The sequence below is a fragment of the Rhinopithecus roxellana genome, chromosome 16, assembly GCF_007565055.1.
Source record: "Rhinopithecus roxellana isolate Shanxi Qingling chromosome 16, ASM756505v1, whole genome shotgun sequence".
Classification (NCBI taxonomy): Eukaryota; Metazoa; Chordata; class Mammalia; order Primates; family Cercopithecidae; genus Rhinopithecus; species Rhinopithecus roxellana.
Genome location: NC_044564.1, coordinates 91103464 through 91125918, shown reverse-complemented (window position 1 = coordinate 91125918; position 22455 = coordinate 91103464). Strand labels below are relative to the sequence as shown.

The 22455-nt window shown below is 41.5% G+C and overlaps 1 protein-coding gene across 11 annotated transcripts in view; it reads right to left on the bottom strand.

Annotated features, from left to right (window-relative positions):
- The window catches only part of LOC104658187 (dual specificity protein phosphatase CDC14B), a 112556-nt gene that overhangs the window by 52614 nt on the left and 37487 nt on the right, over positions 1 to 22455 (bottom strand). For 6 of the 11 annotated variants that reach the window (XM_030920250.1, XM_030920252.1, XM_030920251.1 and 3 more), the window contains exons 2-4: positions 12439 to 12529; positions 11827 to 11902; positions 9702 to 9794 (exon numbers count right to left, since the gene is read on the bottom strand). In XM_030920250.1, the coding sequence (XP_030776110.1) occupies positions 9702 to 9794; positions 11827 to 11902; positions 12439 to 12529 (260 nt within the window). Of the gene's footprint in view, positions 1 to 9701; positions 9795 to 11826; positions 11903 to 12438; positions 12559 to 13807; positions 14334 to 22455 lie in introns of those variants that run through there. The other 5 variants (XM_030920256.1, XM_030920257.1, XM_030920254.1 and 2 more) reach the window with 2 other exon arrangements.

The following is a 22455-nucleotide window of genomic DNA, read 5'->3' as shown; positions in this document are numbered from 1 at the left end:
GACTTTTACCACCATCTCTCTAAATAAGTCCTCTCCCTACCCCTATTACATTTGCCTGGGACTTCAGAATCTTCCTGCAGGGCCCTTTCAACTAATGTATGGAAGGTTGGGGTTTGCGGGGGTCGTGGTGGGGAGGAGACACAACATTAAATCTGGCACTTACATTATCACCAAAATTAGGTTGAACTCCAAAGATTACCTTGGGGAAATAGATTTTAAATTTCACTAACAAAAAAAAGAAATCACTAAAAAAAAGGTTAATTGCAAACTTTTTAATCTCCATTATTTAACATGATACATGTGACCCGTCTCCACAACCAAATGGGAAGCATTCTGAGGTTGGGACCCATGCCTTACGATTTCATTACACACCAATTGGATTCACTGATTTACTTAGCTTAACCCACATCTACTTACAATAGTTAGGAACATTTTAAATATTTCATCAAAGTTGATACCAATGTGAAAGTATCACTGGACTAAGAGAAATTTTTCAAAACTCAAAGATCCAGCAAGGATCTTAGAAACTCAGAAACAGACATATCCTAAAACTAGTCATAAGCACTGACTCAGCTTCCAAAGGGCATTTCACCAATTTTCTGACTCAAGACTCATAAACGGAAAATTTTCCCAATGACTAGCCTGTTTCTGTTTCTTTTCTTTTCTTTTTTTTTTTTTTTTTTGAGATGGAGTTTCACTCTTGTTGCCCAGGCTGGAGTGCAAAGACGCGATCTCAGCTCACTGCAACCTCCACCTCCCAGGTTCAAGCAATTCTCCTGCCTCAGCCTCCCGAGTAGCTGGAACAATAGGCGTGCACCACCAAGCCTGGCCAGTTTTTTGTATTTTTAGTACAGATGGGGTTTCACCATGTTTGCCAGGCTGGTCTCAAACTCCTGACCTCAGGTGATCCGCCCGCCTCGGCCTCCCAAAGTACTGGGATTATAGACATGAGCCACCATGCCCGGCCTACACACAGATCTTCTAAGCATCAGCTTGTAAGTCATGAAAAGTAATACATTTTAAAAATCCAGCTTGTTTTTTCCAAATTCCCTTATTCCCTTCCAGTCTCCAATGCATCTATGCCTCTTCTAACACTTACCAGATAACATCAGTAAAGTCTTTCATTTTCTCCATTCTATTTTAAGACTTCCTAGCAGATTAAAAAAACAAAAACAAAAAAAAAAACTTAAAACTGGCCAGGTGCGGTGGCTCACGCCTGTAATCCCAGGACTTCGGGAGGCCATCGTGGGCAGATCACGAGGTCAGGAGATGGAGACCATCCTGGCTAACAAAGTGAAATCCCATCTCTACTAAAAATACAAAATATTACCCGGGCACAGTGGCAGGCGCCTGTAACCCCAGCTACTCAGGAGGCTGAGGTAGGAGAATCGCTTGAACCCAGGAGGCGGGGACTGCAGTGAGCCAAGATCGTGCCACTGCACTCCAGCCTAAGCGACAGAGTAAGAGTCCATCTCAAAAAACAAAAACAAAAACAAAAAAACAAAATCCTAAAACCAAAGAAAAAAACACCTTGAAGCCAGTAAGAATGAGAATAGGGTTTGATTCATTTGTGTATTAAAATGAAATCTAGAGACCCTTTTAGGAATTTCTCTAAATTTCTAAGGCCTTCTCTCAAATTCTACAAATTTTTCCTTAAGCACCAATTTAAGATAATTTTTCCTACTTGCGATTGCTGTTCTTTGGGTTCTTTAATTAGTAAAACTGCAATGGTATTACTTTCTCCTAACTTTCAAAACAAAAATAGTCTCTAATACATTAAGCACTGTGGTTTAGCCTTGGAACACTAGTTTGATTCAAAGAACCGCAAGAACAATGTAAAATTTTTTCCTGTGGGGGAAAAAAACCCTAAATTCCTGATGATGAACTTTAAAAGACTGTAATTTAAAAATCCAGTTGGGGAATGCCTGCACATAAAAAATAATGTCAAGCATAATTAGATAAACTGAAGGAAGTTTGCAGATGCAGAATAATTCCACTTATGTAACTATCAAAGACATATTTGCCAATCTGTAACTTTCACCTTCTTTTCTTTTTTGGCCAGGCATGAAGGAAGTAACTTTCACTTTTACACCTACTCATCTTGCCGATTCAAAAGGCCTTCCCAAATGAAATCATTCTACATTTGTGACTAAAGAAGAATCCTGTAAATGACTCCTACATTAACACAAATTCTCAGATTAGTAAACTCTAAATTGATGCAACTTATGATCTATCACCGTGCTTCTGGCAGTCTGGACACTTGGCGTTTCTCAAATTCTTTTGATATATTTTCATGAGGAGCAATACATATAGAATGCCCACTCTAATTCCACAGTGCTAGTTAAGAACAGGAAACAACAAATGATGACCAAGAGAGCTGCTGACCAGTTGTGATCGCCAGCTTCCCAGACAACCCCAGAGAGTCTCGTCTGCTGGTATGTCCACCCTTGTGCGGTCCCCTCCCACAGTGAACAGGGTGTCCCATGTAACGAACAGGATACTGTAGTAAGAGGGTGTGGTTTTGGAGACTAGATCATAAAAGAGGTAGCTACTGTCTTGCTTTCTCTTAGAACCCTCGCTCTGGGTACAGCAAGCTGTTATTTTGGGAGGATACTCAAGCAGTCCACGTGGTATGGAAGAGAGGCCTCCTGCCAGCAATTGGCACTAACCTGCCATGTATGTGACTGAGCCCCCTTAGACGTGGACCCTCCAGGTGAGTGCAGCCCAGACACGGCCCAGAACCAGACCAGACCCATCCAAGTTAAGCAACTCCCAGATGCCTAACTCACAGACACGGTCTGAGACAATGTGTCCTGTCGTTTTAAGTCACAAAGTTTTGCAGTCATTCGCTGGGCAGCAATAGTGAGCAGTAGCACACTCAATGAGTAAGGAAATGGCCATTTCCATTTGTTAAAAGTGAATAAACAAATACATGAGGCGTAAGCACAGAGACGTAGCTTAGGAAGCATCAGTAAGACCTTGTTTCTCTAGGATAAAGACTCTCTGAACGGCAAATACACACACACACACACACACACACACACACACACACACACACACAAATACTATGGTTGAAAATGCTTGAGACTGGTGTGGTTTTCAAAGTCATGGTACAAAGTTCTTTTTTTGCTGAACAATACCTCAACCAATCCCAGGACTTCCCACCACCCCCATTTTCTAAAATCACCATCTGCACGCCCGAGTCCCTGTGAGAACGCTGGACCCCTTGATTACTGACATACGTTTCAAACCCTGGGAGGTACTGAACTACCAGTGATGGAAGAACAAGCAACTGAAGCAAAAGGATCCCAACTGCATTACTTCTCCTTTCAATGTTTCAATGCTGACAGGCGAAATCATGGAAACCCATTTAGACATGTGCTTCCTATTTCTACTAGTATGTGCAGGATTCTGAAGCTTTATTTATATACTTAGAGAGCCTCGGTACAATTTACAACCCAAACGTCACACAAGTCATTGCACCCTAGAGCTGAGAGCGACAAAGGATATTGAAATTCCAGCAACAAATGTGGCAGCCTGAGTAACCAGGAAATCCTGGAGAGATGTCACAATGTTTCCAGCACTTAAAGGCTCTTGTGACTATTTTCATGTCAGCCAGATGATACAGTCTTTCCTACGCCAAGAATTTGATTGATCATAAAAAAAAAAAATTCTCTCCAGATTAACAAAGAATGCTCGCAAATCAACGCAAGTTGAAGACAGGCTTACACATTCAACTGCTCAGTAAAAAAGGTGAGCAGGGGAAAGAACACAGAGAATAAAAAGTAAATAAAAGAAAATCACTTTCATAGCTCCTGCACAAAACTGGTTAAGAAAAAAACTGTCGTTAAAAAAAACCTCAGATGAACTTACATTTCAATAGTTTTAACTTTTAAAATTACTTTTACTTATGTATATACAGTAGGTTAGCATAACGACGCTCAATTTCGACAAAATGAAACTGGAAGTTCAGAGTAGCAAACACGTATCTACCAACTCTGCTAATAAAAACAGTGAATTGGCCCTGGGTATTAGTACACATTTGAGTGGTAGGGACATTTTTTAAAGACAAAGTAAATAATCTTGGTTTTTTTAAAAAATGGAATTTCCTAATTTTTAACCATAGAGTAAAAAAAAAAACCCACAACTATTTATAATGCTCTGTGAGTTTCATAAAACTGGCAGGCTACAACTTTCCAGACCTTGGCATCAACTACTTATCCAAGATCACACTGCCTATTATTGCTGGAAGAGGGCCTGCTTCTCGGGCTTTATTATGGACAGGAACTCATCCTATCTAACACAAGGGCCAGAACAAGGGCAGGACCCAAAATTCCAGAAAGCTTAACGGACCTGCAGTCAAGGATCTGAAGCCGTCGGAGAGTCGTTTCTCCTCACTTCTTCCCCAAGTTAACAGCACCCAGCGAGCACCACAGGCAGTGGAAACGCCCGTCAGGAGCCCTCGGGTGGCAAGGGAAGTCAAACTGTGATGCAGTGTGAGCAGGGCGGCCAGCTGCCTCCCACGGGGCCGGCTCCCAAGGCAACACCAGCTTCCCACTGAGGGCCTGTGCCATCCCTTTGCTCAGCCCAGTTCGCCTTACACTAGCTGGGGCCTGGCTACTTCTGACAGTTGCCTCGTGCTGTTTGCCCTGCCTTTCACGGATGCCCAGGAGGGTGTCATGACCTCATTCTGTCCTCCAGCCTCTGCGGTCCCATCTGCGCAGCTGTTTGTTGAACTGGATTCTTATCCAAGGCGTCTAGATCCTCATTCTCTGCTCCCTTGTCTTAACTTCCCAACTGATCCTTTCCTCCTGCAGGCAGCTCAACCCAGCACTGGCTACTCTGAGTCCAAGAAAATTAAATCATTTAAAAAGTGGGAACACAGATTCAAAAGATCATCATTAAATAACAAAGTCTCTGAGCTCTTATTATACCTGTAGAGGCAATCTCAAATTTACTGCAATTTAAAATTCTACTCACAGATTGCTGAGTTACTATATTCTTAAATTTAATTTAGTATCATTTTCAACACAAATGCTTACAAGGTAAGCCATTCTTATAGCTATACAAACTGCTTAAACATAAAAAATAATTATATGCAGTGATAAATTCTGAACAGGGAACCTACATGTTACAATTAGCTCCACCAAAGTAATCTATTAAACATTAGAGGAAAGCAAATTTGCAAGCTATGTGCCAAAAGTTTGCTTGTGTCATTTATTTTATACACAAAATGCTTGGCATTTATTTTACACACAGAAAGATGTCGGACATGGTGGTTAATTTCCCAGGCTAGCCCTCAAAAGTACATTTAACCCATAGAAGAGATGAATACCATGTATCTTCAGAAAACCTAACTGCTGTGGCAGGAAGATGTAACCAAAGTTGAAAGACAAATACCATTATGTTCTCACTCATATGGAGAAGCCAAGTAAGTTGATTTTATGGAGGCCAAGAGTAAAATAGGAATTACCAGAGGCTGGGAAGGGCGCTGTGTGGTCAGGGGGAGTGAAGAGAGGTTGGTTCGTTGGTACAAATGTACAGTTAGAAGAAACAAGTTCTAGTGTTAACGCAGTAGTGTGACTACAGTTTACAATAACTTACTGTGTATTTCGAAATAGGAAGATTTAAAATGCTCTCAACACAAAGAAATGACAAATGTTTCAGGTGATGGATACCACAACTGCCCTAATTTGGCTGTCACACATTATATGCATTTATCAAACTATCACATGTACCCCATAAATATGTACAATTATGTATCAATAAAAAAGTTTAAAATTGTATGTAAACATAAAACATATATGTACACAACACCCATCTGTACATATACACACACGTGCACATGTCCTATTTCTATAAATATAAAAGTTTCTTTTTAAAAGATTTTTCTACATTTCTCAAGAGTACAAATATGGATTTTGTGTATGACATTTTTACAACAAAATTAACAAAACAAAATTTCCAACTTTTCTTTCCAAAAGGATCTTTTTTATTATGAATTTGTTTTGAAAAGCACTTAAAAATTTCCTCTTAAAATTTCACCTTTACTTTGAAATGACAGGTTAAGTATCATTACCCCACAATCTGGCTAGGTCACAGCCACTGGCTTAAACAGGGCAGCAAACTTATTTTTAAAATAATATAGTATGTTTACCTTTTTGTGAATAAGCAAACAAAAGCTCAAGTCATCTTTCACATTTTTCAGCTCTTACAGTGGTGCAAAAGATTTTTAGCTTCACTCTAATTTGTCACCTAAGAGTCTACCATTCAGATAGCTGAACGGGAAAGCCGTGTACCGGGCCGCGTGAAGAGCGGTGCTTCCAAACACAACAAAGACAAAAGAGTTCTCAACTCGCTCTTCTCACTTCTTGAAACACACGACGCCTGACCGTCTGTCAAAAGGACTAACTGTGGGCATGTCAATTCATATTTTACACATTTGTGAAGCCCCACCTCTTCTGTTTTTAAGATAAAAAATAAATATAACACTTTATTTCCATGCCATAAAGGATTATCTCACACTCTCTGCCCATCCCACATTAGATCTTTCTGTGTATACAAGGATGACGGAAACATGGTTCCTTTCAGAAGCCCTGAATTTTAAAAGGACTGATAAAAATAGTCAGTCAGTCTATTTGGAATATTTCCTTCCTAAAGATTCCTCCTCCACATTTTTTTGGTTTTGTTTTAACATTACCACGCCAAGTCAAACACTCTCCAAAATTCCCGACAACTCCAGAAAACGTTATCAAGGATGCGGATCAATCTATAGGGAACTATCACTCATCTCTACAAATCTTTAACCAGAGGATTTAATACATTTTAACCAGATCAAAGCTTCACTTGCTTTGATGTTTTGTCTTTTGAGGTGTCCATATTTTATCTTGACACTGCTTTTCTACTATGAATCCATTTCCTTTTCTTGGAAGTTTTTCTCCTGCTTCCCTGCCTATCAACATTATAGTTCCCAATTCCTATTTTAGCAGCCAGCTATGGCTGCAAAGGCTTCTGTCACAGCCAAGAGCTATAATCCTCCTGCCAAGCTAGCTCCTCACTGGGTAGAGTAATAAATGCGAGTGAAGATCCAAATTTGCTTACCTGGCACCCCCCTAACCAATCAAATCAGTACTAACCTGAAGGTGTGACATTCTGGAAGGATTTCTAAACCTAAAGATATGTTAACTACAGAAAAATAAGCTTCTGTGGGCCAAAATACAACCATAAACAAAGTCAAAAGGCCAAAATACGCCAAAAAAATTTCAGTAAGTACGTCAAGGGGCTGTGGTTTGTTCACTAGTAGTTTAAAAACAATAGCAACAAGACTTAGAAAGAGTGATTTCTTATTTATAAACTTATCACATGTTCTGTTTCTGTTTTTAAGACAACCCTAGACTGAGTTCCCACCACGCCCACAGCCCCCTTCAGAGGGGTTCTTCATACGGCAGTCCCTGTGCCTGGCTCCTCAAGATGCTACCATCTCAGGGACATCTCATCCGACCAGAGACAGTGACTGACCCAGAAGTAGCCCAGCCTGGCCCCTCTGCTCTGGAGTTCTGCTCAGGAGCACTGCCTCCTACATGGAACTTCAGCCATCCAGACTTGGTCTAGAGCAGTGTAAAGGCAAGATACACAAAGAAGGGTTGGAACTTTTTCTGTCACACTAAGGACCCTTCTCAGGGTTCCCTTTAATATTTTATGAATCTCAAGAATTCTGGCTGAATCCCTTTTTCTATAAAGCTGTCACGATTTATTTTAATCTATGAGGCTCCTCTCCCCACTGACTGGCCAAGTAATAAGACCAAATGTCCCAGTTAAAACACCCACTTCTCCATACTCTTTTTCTTTCTTGGGGTGACACACAGACTTTCTTTTTTTTCTTTCTTTCTTTCTCTTTTTTTCTTTTTTTTTTGAGATGGGGTCTCATTCTGTTGGCTGGAGCACAGTGGTGCGATCTCGACTCACTGCAACCTCTGCCGCCCACGTTCAAGCAATTCTCCTGCCTCATCTTCCTGAGTTGCTGCGATTACAGGCGCCTGCCACCACACCTGCCAAACTACTAAAACTTTCTTTTTTTTTAGGCTTTTGCTGCAAGCACAAGAAACACCAAGAGAGGCTGGGAGAAAGGAAAACACCAATACATCTGGGTAAGCTTATGAAACCAAATTTTAATAGACTGAATCTATAACCTATGTTTCATACTTTCAGGGATGAAAATACATTTTGAAGTTTTCTCAGAAACTTTTTGTTTTTTTTTTGGAGACAAAGTCTCACTCACTGTCACCCAGGCTGGAGTGCAGTGGCACAATCTCAGCTCAGGGCAATTTCCAACTCCCAGATTCAAGGGATTCTCCTGCCTCAGCCTCCCGAGCAGCTGGGACTACAGGCGTGCGCCACCACACCCAGCTAATTTTTGTATTTTTAGTAGAGACGGGATTTCACCATGTTGGGCAGGCTGATCTCGTACCCTGACCTCAAACGATCTGCCTGCCTCAGCCTCCCAATCAGAAGCATTTAATTCAACTACTTTTGTGAGCATAAATAGGAACACAAAACAAAGACCTTAATCACTGCTGTTAATGATATACCTTAAACATAAAAAGGAAAATTATTAAATCTTGAGGTACAATTTCAACTAGTATCACCAACTTTTGGACTAGGCTTTGTAAATTCCAGATTATCAAACTGTACTCCAGAAAATAATTTTAAAAGGGTCCGGTAAGGCATGCCAGAGATAAGGAGCAAGCTAGAAGTGGGGAAGAAAGAACTTAAAGAGCTCCAACAGCAACCCTGTTTTTCAAGTCTAGGAGAGAGTAACTATTCCACTGATGGTGGGGTGGGGGTGGAAGAAATATCCCCTGGCCACTCCCCACTGAACAGAGTGGCTTTCTTACCACCAAACACATGGGGGTACTACTCTGGAGGAACTCTAAGCTGGCTCTGGAAAAATGGCAGCGTTCAGGGCCCCTGCAGATGAATCCACTGGGTGCCAAACAAAATATGACTCTTCAAAAAACAAATCTTTTCCATCATAGTTACAAATAAATGAAATTCACAACTCTTATGTAAATACTGCTATTCCAAGCACATTTCCAATGATCCCAATGGAGCACTTGATGGCATATGTATGTAATCCGTGCAGTATGTAACCCATCTTCCAACAACACTGACATCCCATGGCCTCCTGCTAGATGTTTGGATAAGAAAGGAGATGACCTTAATTAGGGGGAAAATGCCTAGATTCAAATTTTATAAAGCACTCAAGTGATGTGCTTTAATTTTCTTAAAAATTTTTAGAAAATTAATAGTGGGGTCCTGCCCCCAGTAAGATGATTTTACAATTCACTAAATGGATCACGAGTGAATAGAAATGCTTTGGAGCACGACTTTCCAAAATTAAGTGCCATAAAACATAAACCTTTGCCAGAGTAGTTGGTCACTTTTTAAAAAAATATAGACTTTTTTCCCCGAGCAGTTTTAGGTTCACAGTAAAACTAAGTGGAAGGTACAGGAGATCTCTCATCTACCTGCTCCTTCCACATAAGCACAGCTTCCTTGAGTTGGTCAATTTTTTAAAAGCAATACATGTTCTTGCTGGAGAGAAATCAAGACATTATCTTGATTTCAAAATTCCGACTGCAAATGTAAAGAACCACTGTTGTGTGCATTTTTATGAATACATTAGGAAAACAAATACTTACCATGTAGCATCCAACAAGGAAGGCAGCATTTGCTTGTTTTCTCTGATCAGAGCCAGTAAAATGAACAATTTTCTTCCTTAACATTGTAATGGACTGCATAAAAATAAATAGCTGTTAGCATTTTCTTTTTAATTTCAAGTCTTCCACAATTTCATTTTGTGATGAAGATTAATTCCAAATCCCACAATGTATAACCATTCGCATTATTAGCAAGACCTTTGAAAAGATTAACATTGATACCCACAAATACCATGTACCTTCCCATAAAAAGGTACATTCTAGGATGAGAACGGACATACAATTAGAAGAGGGGAGGAGACATGAATGGACATATGCTTCAAGCACGGGCTGCCTCTGAAAGAACAAAGCAAGAGTGGTAGAAAAGACAACCTTTCCTTCTGTTTGGGTTTTAAAGAAATCTGCCCCCAAAGCCTTTAAGTTAAAATAAAAAGGTATACAGAATTGTCTACAGTGTTATAAGTCAGGGCAGTGAACAACCAGGGGAGGCGTGTGCAGAGACCAGAACTGGAAGACAGCATGGAGGGCTGCTGTGAGGTGCCGCCAGTGCACTGCTCCTGACCTGGTGATCAAGATAATCATCTATGTATATTCCCTTTGTGAAAGTTTACCGAGCTCTACATCCAGGGTGTGTACATATTTCTATTTATGCTAAAAAATTTTCTGGCAGGTGTGGTGGCTTATGCCTGTAATCCCAGTACTTGGGGAGGCTGAGGCGGACAGATCACGAGGTCAGGAGTTGGAGACTAGCCTGACCAACATGGTGACACTCCATCTCTACTAAAAATACAAATATTAGCTGGGCGTGGTGGCGTGGTGGCGTGGTGGCGCTGCACGCGCCTGCAATCCCAGCTACTCAGGAGGCTGAGGCAGGAGAATCTTTTGAACCAGGGAGGTGGAAGTTACAGTGAACCCAGATGATCCATTGCACTCCAGCCTGGGCAACAAGACCGAAACTCCGTCTCAGGAAAGAAAAAAAAAAAAAAAGAAAAGGAAGAAGGAAAAAAGGACTGAAACATTTTTGGTTGACCCAAAGACTATAAAAGTCCACAGATGGTTGAGTACAGGAAAAAAATTTTTTTTCCAAAATTAAAGCAAAGGAACAAATGCTGGGGGAAGAGAGAGTTATTTTTAGCTTCCTAGCCCTGCATGAAACAAAAGATCTGCCACTGGCAACTGGAAAAAGGAGGGAGAACTCAAATGCACAAGGCCATAAATAGTTATACTCCTATTTAACAAAGGCAAAAAAGAAGAGTCTCCAGCTTTGTAGCAATATGTAGTCAATAGAGCTTTGATGGTCAAGGAAAAACATCTGCCTTACCCATCAATTTTTAATTAAAGCATGTTAAAATTCTAATTAAAAATAAATTTTATTTCCTCTCTGTATTCAATTAAAGTTTTTTTTTAAGTGCCTGTCCCAAAAAGCAGTATTTTCTAGTTGAGAATTTACAGTGACTGATTTGGAACTGCTAGTAAGCAGTACATACATAACTTCCTACCGTGCATGGCCAACAATTCAGTGTTTTACATACATGAATGTGGTCTAAGTTCAAACCAATACAAATACACTTGTGTAACTCTCGGTGATACAGCCTTAATGACGCACTATTTGCCCTAGATTCTCATGCCCCTTAATTGTATGTATGAAGGACTATGTTGTACAATATCATGGGAGTTTCAAAATAGGAGAGAAAATAAGATGAGTTCATCTTTCTTGTTAGTTTGCTATCACTCGCCATCAAAATGAAGGCAGAAAGAATACTGGCTAGAGCAAGGGAAGAGTTTCTCTTGTTAGGTTTCAGTTCTATTAGGTCAGACAACACGAGTTTCACTTAATTAACTGATTCCCACTTTGGCTTTTCAAGTATTTGGGCATCACTAATTCAAACTAGAACCAAATGACTCAAACTTAAACTGTCCATTCAAAATTCTAGAAAACAAATATATACAGTATGATCTTATAAAACAAAAAAAAAGTGCATGTTCCAACCACCACTGCAGTGAAAAACACGGCATTTCCTTTTTAAAAATAGATGTTTTCCTTACTTTCGTCCCCATATCAAGCTAACAATGATTACTTAAGTCAAATCTTAAATAAAGACTTTACCTTTAATTTCTTATTTATCTTGCAACAATATCTGTAAACCATTGCCAGATTGAGTGGTCCAAAATCTGCGTAGAAGCTTCAAAAATGAAAAATAAAAATGTGATGTACATTCTAGATGCTCTGAATATAAACATCTTTTTCGGGTCTATAAGATCAAATTAAGATGAGCAAGCATATACCAAATAGTTATGGGCCAATACAACTTAAAGGTACTGTTTTACTAGTGGAAGACTATTCTGGTAAATAATGCCTATTTAAAAATACCACAAGTGCTACAATGCCTATATGTAACCTCAATGAACATGAACATATCTTCTAAATTTAAAATGCTGTTTTTCCACACATATTTCCAAGGGCAAAACCACAATATCTTACTTAGTACACATTTATATCTCATTGTAGTGTAAATATTAGATTAGCAAATCTAAAAGTTTAAATTTAGGGAAGTTTTTTTTTCCTCTAAAGCTTTATGTTATTACTACAGATGAAAAACAAGCATCCTGTAATTAGCAAACAACAGATTTATAATTTTCCCAGGCTGTCCCATTTATAACCATACCTTTACATTCTTCAAAAAAAAAAAGTTACAATCTTTGAAAGAGCAATACTTACTTCTCATATTCAAGTTCATTATCTATGCTGAAATAATGTACATTTGATGCACTCTTTGGTCTGCTGTAGAGAATGGCAAAACAAAGGCGATCTGAAATGGAAAAATTGCAATGTTCCTTCCTGCAGGTTACAAAAAACGTTTCATATATCATGACACAACTCTTTTCAGATGAAGTCAGTTTTTCATTTTTTTCATGCACGTTTCAGATGGTAGGAGTGGTAATGGGTAATTATAAAATATTCTGGCTATTTGGTTGGGTAATAATCAATGAGCACATTTTTAAAAGAGAAACTGCCTTTAACCATAAGTTTCAAAAGTGGTGATTTTTCATGTAGTGACATGATTTCTAAACAAACCTATTTTTGTAAAAGTTTAGCTCCCCTGGATTAAGACATTTCAGCAAATTGCAGCATGCATGTGATGACTAGCATCAACCTTGTAAGTTTCTAGATGAATTTCACAACGTTTTTCAAGACATCCTAAAAAGTCATTTCAGTAAGAAACTATTTTTTTTTCTTAAAGAGAAAGAATGCTTTCAAAATTGCTTCAAAATTATCACTTACAGCTATAGAACAAACCATATGTTTCTCCAACTGTTTTCAGGGATCACTGCTTTCTAACTTGGAATAGCTACTTCGGTATTTTTACAATTAGACAAATTACCATTAAAACAGAAGCAATGAGAGGTTTCTGCATGATGGGTCTGAGATGAACTTGTGTTGCATAAAAGCAGTTAGGCTGCTGTGAGGTTAGCAAGAATGGTAATGAGTAGTAAGGCTCAGGAGGCTCCACCCTTATTCCATGCCTAAAAATGCTCCGGTGAAATAAAGTTATCCACAGTATCTAATAGTAATACTAGTGGTGCTAAGAAAATACACTCACAACGTGGCAAAATCAAGTACAGCCTTTAAAACATATATACTTTCAGCAGAGCCAGCTGGCACCCTTTCTCCAAACGGTAAACTTTTTTTTTTTTGGATCTGCAATTCAACTCATGCAACTGCTGCGTTTATTTCCTTGTAAACTCCTCAACTAAAATTTCTTGCAACCACAAACATTCAAATGGGTGACAGGGCTTAATCCTTTCCAACCACAAGGACCTTTGATCCCTGTGACAGAGCCCAAGGATCTCGCTCCCGCGGGTGGAGAGGTGCAGCTCACCTACTAGGCTCTGATGCAGGCACGCAAGGGTCACTGCCACCCATGAGCGCTGAAGCCCAGAGCCTGAGGACAAGTGCCGAGGCCACCCACGCGCAGAAGACAGAGGCGGCCGGGGCCCAGACTAGGGGCACCTCCCAGCCAGCGCCGCCCGCCCAGTCCCAGCGTGGGTGCCGGAGTCCCCGGGAAGCCCCCGCCCTCCCGGCTCACCTTTGATCACCTCGGCCACCAGAGCGGCCCCCGCGCCCTCCCGGCTCATGACTCCAAAGCATCTGGAAGGCGGGGCAGAGGCAAGGACGGCCAGCCGCCGAGAGGGGAGGCGCCGCGACCACACCCCCGAAGTTTAAAAAACAAAGTTTAAAGGGCCGCGCGGGGCAGCGGGCGCAGCGACACCCCTTGGCGGCCCAACGGCCGGACGCGACAGCGCAACCCCGGAAGTCCCCAACTCCTGAAAACAGCCCGGTGGGCGACGAGGGCGCGGGGAGGGGCAGCACCCCGCCCCACCTCCTACTTTCTTCCTGTCCCCCCCCTCCCGCCGCTTCGCCGCCCCCCTTCCTTCCCCAGCTGGGAACGCCGGGCGGCCTGTGCCTGCCAGGGCTCCTCCAGTCCCAAACACCCCGCAGAGGGGACGTGCGTCAGACGCCAGCGGGCCTGCCGGGGAAGCATCTGGGAAAGCTCCTTAGCGATTAAAGGACTTCGTGCAAAAGGGCTCGGTCCCAGACCAGGGACAGACCCGAGGGTGACGCCGGCCGGGGCGGGGGCCTCCTGGCTCCTCCCACGCCGCACTCCTGCCGCCAGGAGGTGCTGCAGCCGAGCCAGGCCCGGGCCCTGCAGTGCGCCCTCCTGGAGCAGGGCCCAGCAGCACCCTCGCTCCGCCAAGACCCGCCAAGCGACCCAGCAGGGCCGGGTCTGATGGAAAACGGGCATCTTCAAAATCGTGGAAGATTTCCTGAGATCAGCTGCCTCAGAGAAAACGCTTTTCTTTTAATTGTGCAAGATTTAAAGGCAACCCTCTGGTCATGCGTTCCTTTAAAGGGATGGTTTGGGATGGTTTAAAAACAGAAATGTTGACACCCGTTTTAAACCACCATTTAGAATTACTGTAGAGATAGAGAGTAGAAGGATGGTTATCGGAGGCTGGGAAAGGTAGTGTGGGGGTAATGGGCACAAAAAAACAGTACAAATGAATAAGACCTAGCATTTCACAGCACAACAGGGTGTGGGTGACTATAGTCCACAATAGCTTAATTGTACATTTAAAAATAACTAAAAGAGTACAATTGGAGTGTCTAACACGAAGGATAAATGCTTGAGGGGATGGATACCCCTTCTCCATGATGCGATTATTGTGCATTGCCTGCCTGTATCAAAACATCTCATGCACCCCATAAATATACACACCTACTTGTACCCACAAAAATTAAATAAAATATATTCTAAACTTGTTTGTATTTTAATCTCAAGTGAAAAAAATTGAAATCCAGCATAAGCATAATCCCAATTGTTACAGATACCAAGGTGCTGGGATTGGGGTTCATTTTCACTCCCTCCTGTGTTTTCCCAAGTTTTCTATAGCAAAGTGTTACTTTATACATACTTTTGCCTCAAAAGTAAACCTGCATACCTCCTAATCTTATTCTACAATTCCAGATGGATCAAAGACTTCTTAAAATATATTTGAATTCTTTTTTATACTCTCCAACTGGGGAAGACCTTGCTAAATGATACAAAATCTAAAAGCCATAAACACATTTTTAAGCAGTTTTCACAGCAAAAGACACATAAACGAAATCAAGAGATAAACTGGAAAAATATTTTAAATTCATCTCGAGAAGATACCTAACTTCAGTTTTATGTTATCACAAAAGAAATGCAAAGGTCCACTATGAGGTACTATTTTTTCCTCAGACTGGCAAAACTCAAGAGAGTTGGATAAGGTGCTGCGGTGTGTCGGGAGGTCGAGGGCACTCACATACATCGCCTGTGGGTGGGAATACAAACTGAGCCACCTCCATGGAGCCAACAAATGGGAAGTTCGGCAGAAATGTTTAAGACTGAAAACTGAAAACTAGCCAGACGTGGCGGCTCACGCCTGTAATCACAGCATTTTGGGAGACCAAGGCGGATGGATCATCTGAGGTTAGGCATTGGAGCCTAGCCTGGTCAACATGGTGAAACCCCACCTCTACTAAAAATACAAAAAATTAGCCAGTCGTGGTGGTGCACACCTGTCATCCCAGCTACTTGGGAGGCTGAGACAGGCGAACCGCTTCAACCCGGGAGGTGGAGGTTGCAGTGAGCCCAGATCACACTTTTGCACTCCAGCCTGGGCAACAAGAACGAAATTCCGTCTCAAAAGAAGAAGAAAAAAGAAAAGAAAACTGAAAACTAAAGATAGCCACGATGGACTGTTAAGTACTACCACTTCTATGTGTGAGTTTAAATCCTATATACACATGTATACGATTATAGATAAAATCATGGGTAGCAAATCTCTGGAAGCAGCCACAAGAAACGTTTATCAATGCCTTGGTAAGTCAGTGTCTAGAAATAGGGAATGTTAAGAGAGATTTATGCCTTTTTACAGCTTTTGCATTGTACCATGTATTACCTATTCAAAATTACACCGCTTTTAAAAAGTCAACTTGCAGGCTAACAGTGTTTTTCCAAAGCTGACTCTTGATCAAGATAGGAAGCATCTAATGAGCACAGTAGGAGGCAACCTGGAAAATATTCTTTACCCGCATTTAAACCAGGGAACTGGTTAGTAACATGTTTTGGTTTCTACCTATCTCTTGAAATTCCAGTTTCTTTCAAAAAACCCAATTTAAACTAGAAAAGTAGCCAGATGGAAACGGGAAGAAATTTTCCCTCCCAGCCCAAACCTTAAGTTCAATTCCCTAAGGAGTATTTTATGTATTACAGGCGGGGGAAAATCACCGATTTCGGATGTGCAATTATCTCTACATAATGCCAATATTTTATTGTTAGAGTAACACACCAATAAAGTACTACAGAAACTACGGTGCTGGGTTGAGGGTCATTTATTAGGACCTGGAATCAGAAACAGGGCTCTTTTTTTTTTTTTTTTTTTTTTTGACGGAGTCTCGCTCTGTCCCCCACGCTGGAGTGCAGTGGTGCAATCTTGGCTCACTGCAACCTCCACCTCCCAGGCTCAAGCAATTCTCCTGCCTCAGTCTCCCAAGTAGCTGGGATTACAGTCACATGCCACCACTCCCAGCTAATTTTTAGTAGAGGTGTCAAACTCCCGACCTCAAGTGATCCACCCGCTTCGGCCTCCCAAAGTGCTGGGATTATAGGCATGAGTCACCGTGCCCAGCTGAAACAGGGCTCTTTACAAAGTTTTGCTTAAAGCTTGACGATTAACTTTATAATCCTGTTAAAAATTCATGTATCCCCCCATTGATGTTTCTGTTGTCAGCAACAGAAAGCAGCAGTCATCTTTTTGCCTATGCATCCCTGTCGCACCACATCATCATTCCTGCTTCTTTGACTAATATGATACGGGAGAAGGAAACAAAACCTCCTGACTTAAAAATGTTAGTAAAAGTATTTAAAATCCATCCTTGGGCCTAACTTGTTGGATTTGACTTTTGGGCCTCCAGCTTGACTGCCTCTTCCTTTAGCAAATATCTGTTAAATCTGAAATGAAAAACATTTTCCTGGATAACAGCTATAAGTATTTGGCGATAATTAACCATAAAACAGAGAAATATGTAGGAGTTGGTGGGAATTATAATAAAGTATGTGCTTGTTAATAGGAAAGGTTTAAAGAGCCCTATTTGGACCTAGAGACACAGTGGGCTTTCTCCACTTTGTATTTCCCCCTTGACCTGGGTGGACGGCCTTCACAGGTCCTGGCAGAGCCAATGGAGAAATGGACAGCTTCCCTACAGCTGGGGGAAGTCAGCCTCTGCTGAGTTCACCACAGACAGGGCAGAAAGGAGATTTTACACGCTAGGGAGCAGGAGAGAACAGGCTCCACCTGAACACAGATTGCCCCTCAGAGACAGGACCACAGACATTAGGCTGTCATCTGTATTAGCTGCTTGTTTTTTGAGGGAAGGAAAGAACACGGGGAGCAGAGGAAGAAATGTTGATGAAAGTACTGATTAACAAAGAAGCGGCAGCAGCATTACCCACTCAAATGACAATGATAACCAACGATGATGGAGAGTTCAGATGATGGAGAGTTCAGATGATGGAGAGTTCAGATGAGGGAGAGTTCAGATGATGGAGAGTTCCGATGATGGACAGTTCCGATGACGGAGAGTTCCGATGACGAAGAGTTCAGATGACGGACAGTTCCGATGAAGGAGAGTTCCGATGATGGAGAGTTCCGATGACGGAGAGTTCCGATGACGGAGAGTTCAGATGATGGAGAGTTCAGAGCCACGTATTGTATTCAGCTCATTATACCCTGTGAGGTTAGTACTACCAGGGTCAACTAGCCCTAAGGAGGTGGAGTGACTAACCCGCACAAGGTCACAAAGCTTGCTGGGAAGTGGCAGAATTGGGATTTGAACACAGGCTATTGGATCTGAAGCATAAGATTAAGTCCTAGCCTCAAAGACTTGCCCAAATGTAAGTCAATAGTAACTAAAACAATAGGATTTTAGCACAGCAATGTACAATCTGGACCCAGACATATATGAACACTTATAAGAAAACTGATTATTTCAATTCAGTAACAAAGAAGGCCTTATCCAATATGGGGCAGGTGTTTACATGTATGAAAAGAAAATGAGATGCTAATATCACATATTTATAAAACACACCACAGATGAAATAATTTTGAAAAAGCTATCAGATAACTATAAAATTATAATGGATTTTTTTTGGGGGGGGACGGAGTCTCCCTCTGTTGCCAGGCTGGAATGCAGTGGTGCGATCACTGCAACCTCCGCTTCCTCAGTTCAAGCGATTCTCCTGCCTCAGCCTCCCGAGTACAGGCACCTGCCACCACGCCTGGCTAATTTTGTGTTTTTAGTACAGACTGAGTTTCACCATGTTGGCCGGGATGATCTCAATCTCCTGACCTCGTGATCCGCCCACCTTGGCCTCCCAAAGTGCTAGGATTACAGGTGTGAGCCACCGCGCCCGGGCTATAATGAATTATTATTATTTTTTTCTTCTGGTTCCCAAGTTTTATTCACGAACTCATACAAAATATTCCAGATAAATGAATTTTTATCCTCATCTTCCTCCTCTTATTTGTCCTGGTTAATTTGGAAGTAATGTAATTCATAACAATGAATAATTTTATAATTTAACACGCAGGACTTTAAAGTGTGACACAAAACAAGTCACAAAGGGAAAAACTAGGAGAGACTTGGGGGAAAACACCTATAATAAAAGTTAATTATCACAAAAGATAAAATGTCTCTCCAAAGCAATATCACCATCTGTGATATTATAATTATATACCTATTGGTTTTGATCCACAGTTCCTAGCTCCCAACTCCCGTAAGTTTTGTTACAATATCTTGTTATATGCTGGGTGCTGTGGACCTCAGAAAGCCAGCCTTGGGAAACAGAATCTCTCTGACCGTTTCCTGCTCTCCTTTCCCCGGCCCAAGGCAGGGCTCTAATATGATTGTGAGCTGTAAGACCCTCATTCCACCAAGCATCCCGCCCCATACCCTGGAGGAAGGCATGCTGCCCTGAGAGGGTGGAAGAATCTGAACAGACAGGCTTTGCTGGGTGTAGATTATACCCTTTTTGTCCAATCAAATTTCAACACAGTTGCCCATCCTTCAATCATGGACAAGCAACGAAATCTCCACTAAAGGCCCAAAGGACAGGGTTCACAGGACTTCTGGAGAGCTGAACCATGGAGTCTGACAGGAAGGTGAGTGAGAACTCATCCACATGCCCGGAGGGTGGTGTACCCCAACTCCACGGGGTCAGAAGCTCCTGCACTTGGGACCCTTCCAGACCTCACCTGGTGCATCTCTTCCTGTGGTTGTTTATCTGTATCCTTTAAAATAGCCTTCATAATAAACTAGTAAGCGAGTTTCCCTGATTCCTCCAGCAAATTAATTGAACCCAAAGAGGGGATCCCGGGAACCCCAACTTGAAGCCAGTCAGTCAGAAGTTGCTGAGGCCCAGACTTGTGACTTGTGGGAAGAAAGGGGTAGTTTTGGGGACCGAACCCTCAACCTGTGAGATCTGATGCTATCTCCAGGTAGATGGTGTCAAAATTGAATGGGAGGACGCCCAACTGGTGTCTGCCACAGAAATCCACACATATTACAGAGGTCTTTTGTGCTGATAATTGCTGTGTTGGTGTGACAGCAGAAAAATAGTTTGAGTTTTTCCCTAACACAATCCAAGAGAAAAAAATCTAGAAAGGCTATGAACATTCAATTCAGAAAAGAAATACAGTCAACAGCATATGAAAAGAAAATTAATCTTAGTCGACATAGAAAGAAAAAAAAAGCCTATCAACATGAACAGATGACAGGAAAAAGTCACATGATTATCTCATTAACTACAGAAAAGGAAGTCATTAAAATCAACACTCATTTCCAATTAAGTCTTTGAACAATGGAGCTAAAAGAGAACTTCCTTAAGGTGATAAAGATTGTTCCAACAGCAAATGTCACACTTCATGCCTTAACTTTAGAAGCATCCCTATAAAATAAAAAGCAAGAAAAAATCCCCACTATCATCACCTCTATTTAGCAATGCAGTAACTGGAAGTGCCAGCAGACATCAAGATACAAAAATGAAATCGGAGAAAACGGGAAAGGAACAATCAAAACTGCCCTTATTTGCAGACGACTGTTCATCTAAAAATATAGACAAGAAGCCGGGCGCGGCGGCTCACGCCTGGAACCCCAGCACTTTGGGAGGCCGAGGCGGGTGGATCACCTGAGGTCAGGAGTTCAAGACCAGACCTACCAAAATGGTGAAACCCTGTCTCTCCTAAAAATACAAAAAAATTAGTTAGGTTTGGGTGGCCCGCACCTGTAATCCCAGCTACTTGGGAGGCTGAGGCAGGAGAACCGCTTGAACCCGGCAAGCGGAGGTTGCCATGAGCCCAGATCGTGCCACTGCACTCCAGCCTGGGTGACAGGGTAAGACTCTGTCTCAAAAAAAAAAAAAAAAAAAAAAACAGATGAGAATTCACAGATAAACTACTCAAATAAATAAAATAATAAAGTTTTGCAATGCTTCTGGATACAGAAGATTAATACACAAAAACCAATAGCTTTTCTATCTACTTGTAATAAGCAAATATGAAATGTAATAGAGAAAAAAAGATGTGCATATCCCTTATGGATAAATGGGGAAATAAAGGTTTATCAACAGGAAGACTCAATATCATAAAGATGGTAATTTCCCTCAAAAGAAATGCAATTCTGATCAAAATCTCAACAGGTCTTTTCATGGAACCTGACAAGCTAATACATGTAAATAACATTCTAATAAAGGAATTAATTGTAATAAATTTACGTTACATGTAATAAACTACATGAAACCTGATGTACTAATACATGTAAATTGCATGCTAATGTATGAATTAAATGTAATACATTTACATGTTACATGTAATAAATTACATAAAACATGACATGTTAATACATATACATTAATCCAGAAGATCACAGGGCCAAGAAGAACCAAAAACATTTTGAAAAAGAACAAGGCGGCCGGGCGCGGTGGCTCACGCCTGTAACCCCAGCACTTTGGGAGGCCGAGGCGGGCGGATCACGAGGTCAGGAGATCAAGACCGTCCTGGCTAACAAAGTGAAACCCGGTCTCTACTAAAAATACAAAAACTTAGCTGGGCGTGGTGGTGGGCACCTGTAGTCCCAGCTACTCGGGAGGCTGAGGCAGGAGAATGGCATGAACCTGGGAGGTGGAGCTTGCAGTGAGCCGAGATTGTGCCGCTGCACTCCAGCCTCGGCGACAGAGTGAGACTCCATCTCAAAAAAAAAAAAAAACAAAACAAAAGAACAAGGGGGCTCTTGCTCTACCATATATTAAAACTTACAAGAATTTAGGCAGTATTGGCACCAGTATACTACTGGCACAGATATAATAGGCAAAGATGAAAGCCACATATACATGGAAACATCACATGTGACATTAGGGGCATTACAAATCAACGGATGAAGAATACTCAGTACACCTGGGACAACTGGTGTCCCTGTTGTTGGGGGTGGGGGAGGGAAGAAATTTGATCCCTATCTCATACCATACACCACTACCCACCAAAGGCAAAAAAATACCTCAAGTGGATTAAAAACCTAGATATTAAAAACCTAGATATAAAAGTTGTATAAGAATATATGGGAAAATAACTCAGATTAGTGAAACAGGGATGGATTTCTTTTTTACTCAAAACAAAAAAGACCCAAACTGTAAAGTAAAAGATTGAGAAACTTGATTACATAAAGACTTAGTGTTTCAATACAAAAATTAGCTGGGAGCCGAGATGGCGCCACTGCACTCCAGCCTGGGCAACAAGAGTGAAACTCCGTCTCTCTCTCTCTCTCTCTCTCTCACACACACACACACACACACACACACACACACACACACACACACACAGATTTAATATTTCTGTTCAATACAGGAGCCCAGAAACAAAATTTAAAAACATAACTCACAGACGAGGAGAAGAACATACAATGTATAAAACTAATAAAGTGTCAGTATTTACAATTTACAAAGCACCATATATCAAAGAGGAAAAAGCTAACAGCCCAGTCAATACCGTGAGCAGAGAGTGAAATAAGAAATGCACAAGATAGCCGGGCGCGGTGGCTCAAGCCTGTAATCCCAGCACTTTGGGAGGCCGAGACGGGCGGATCACGAGGTCAGGA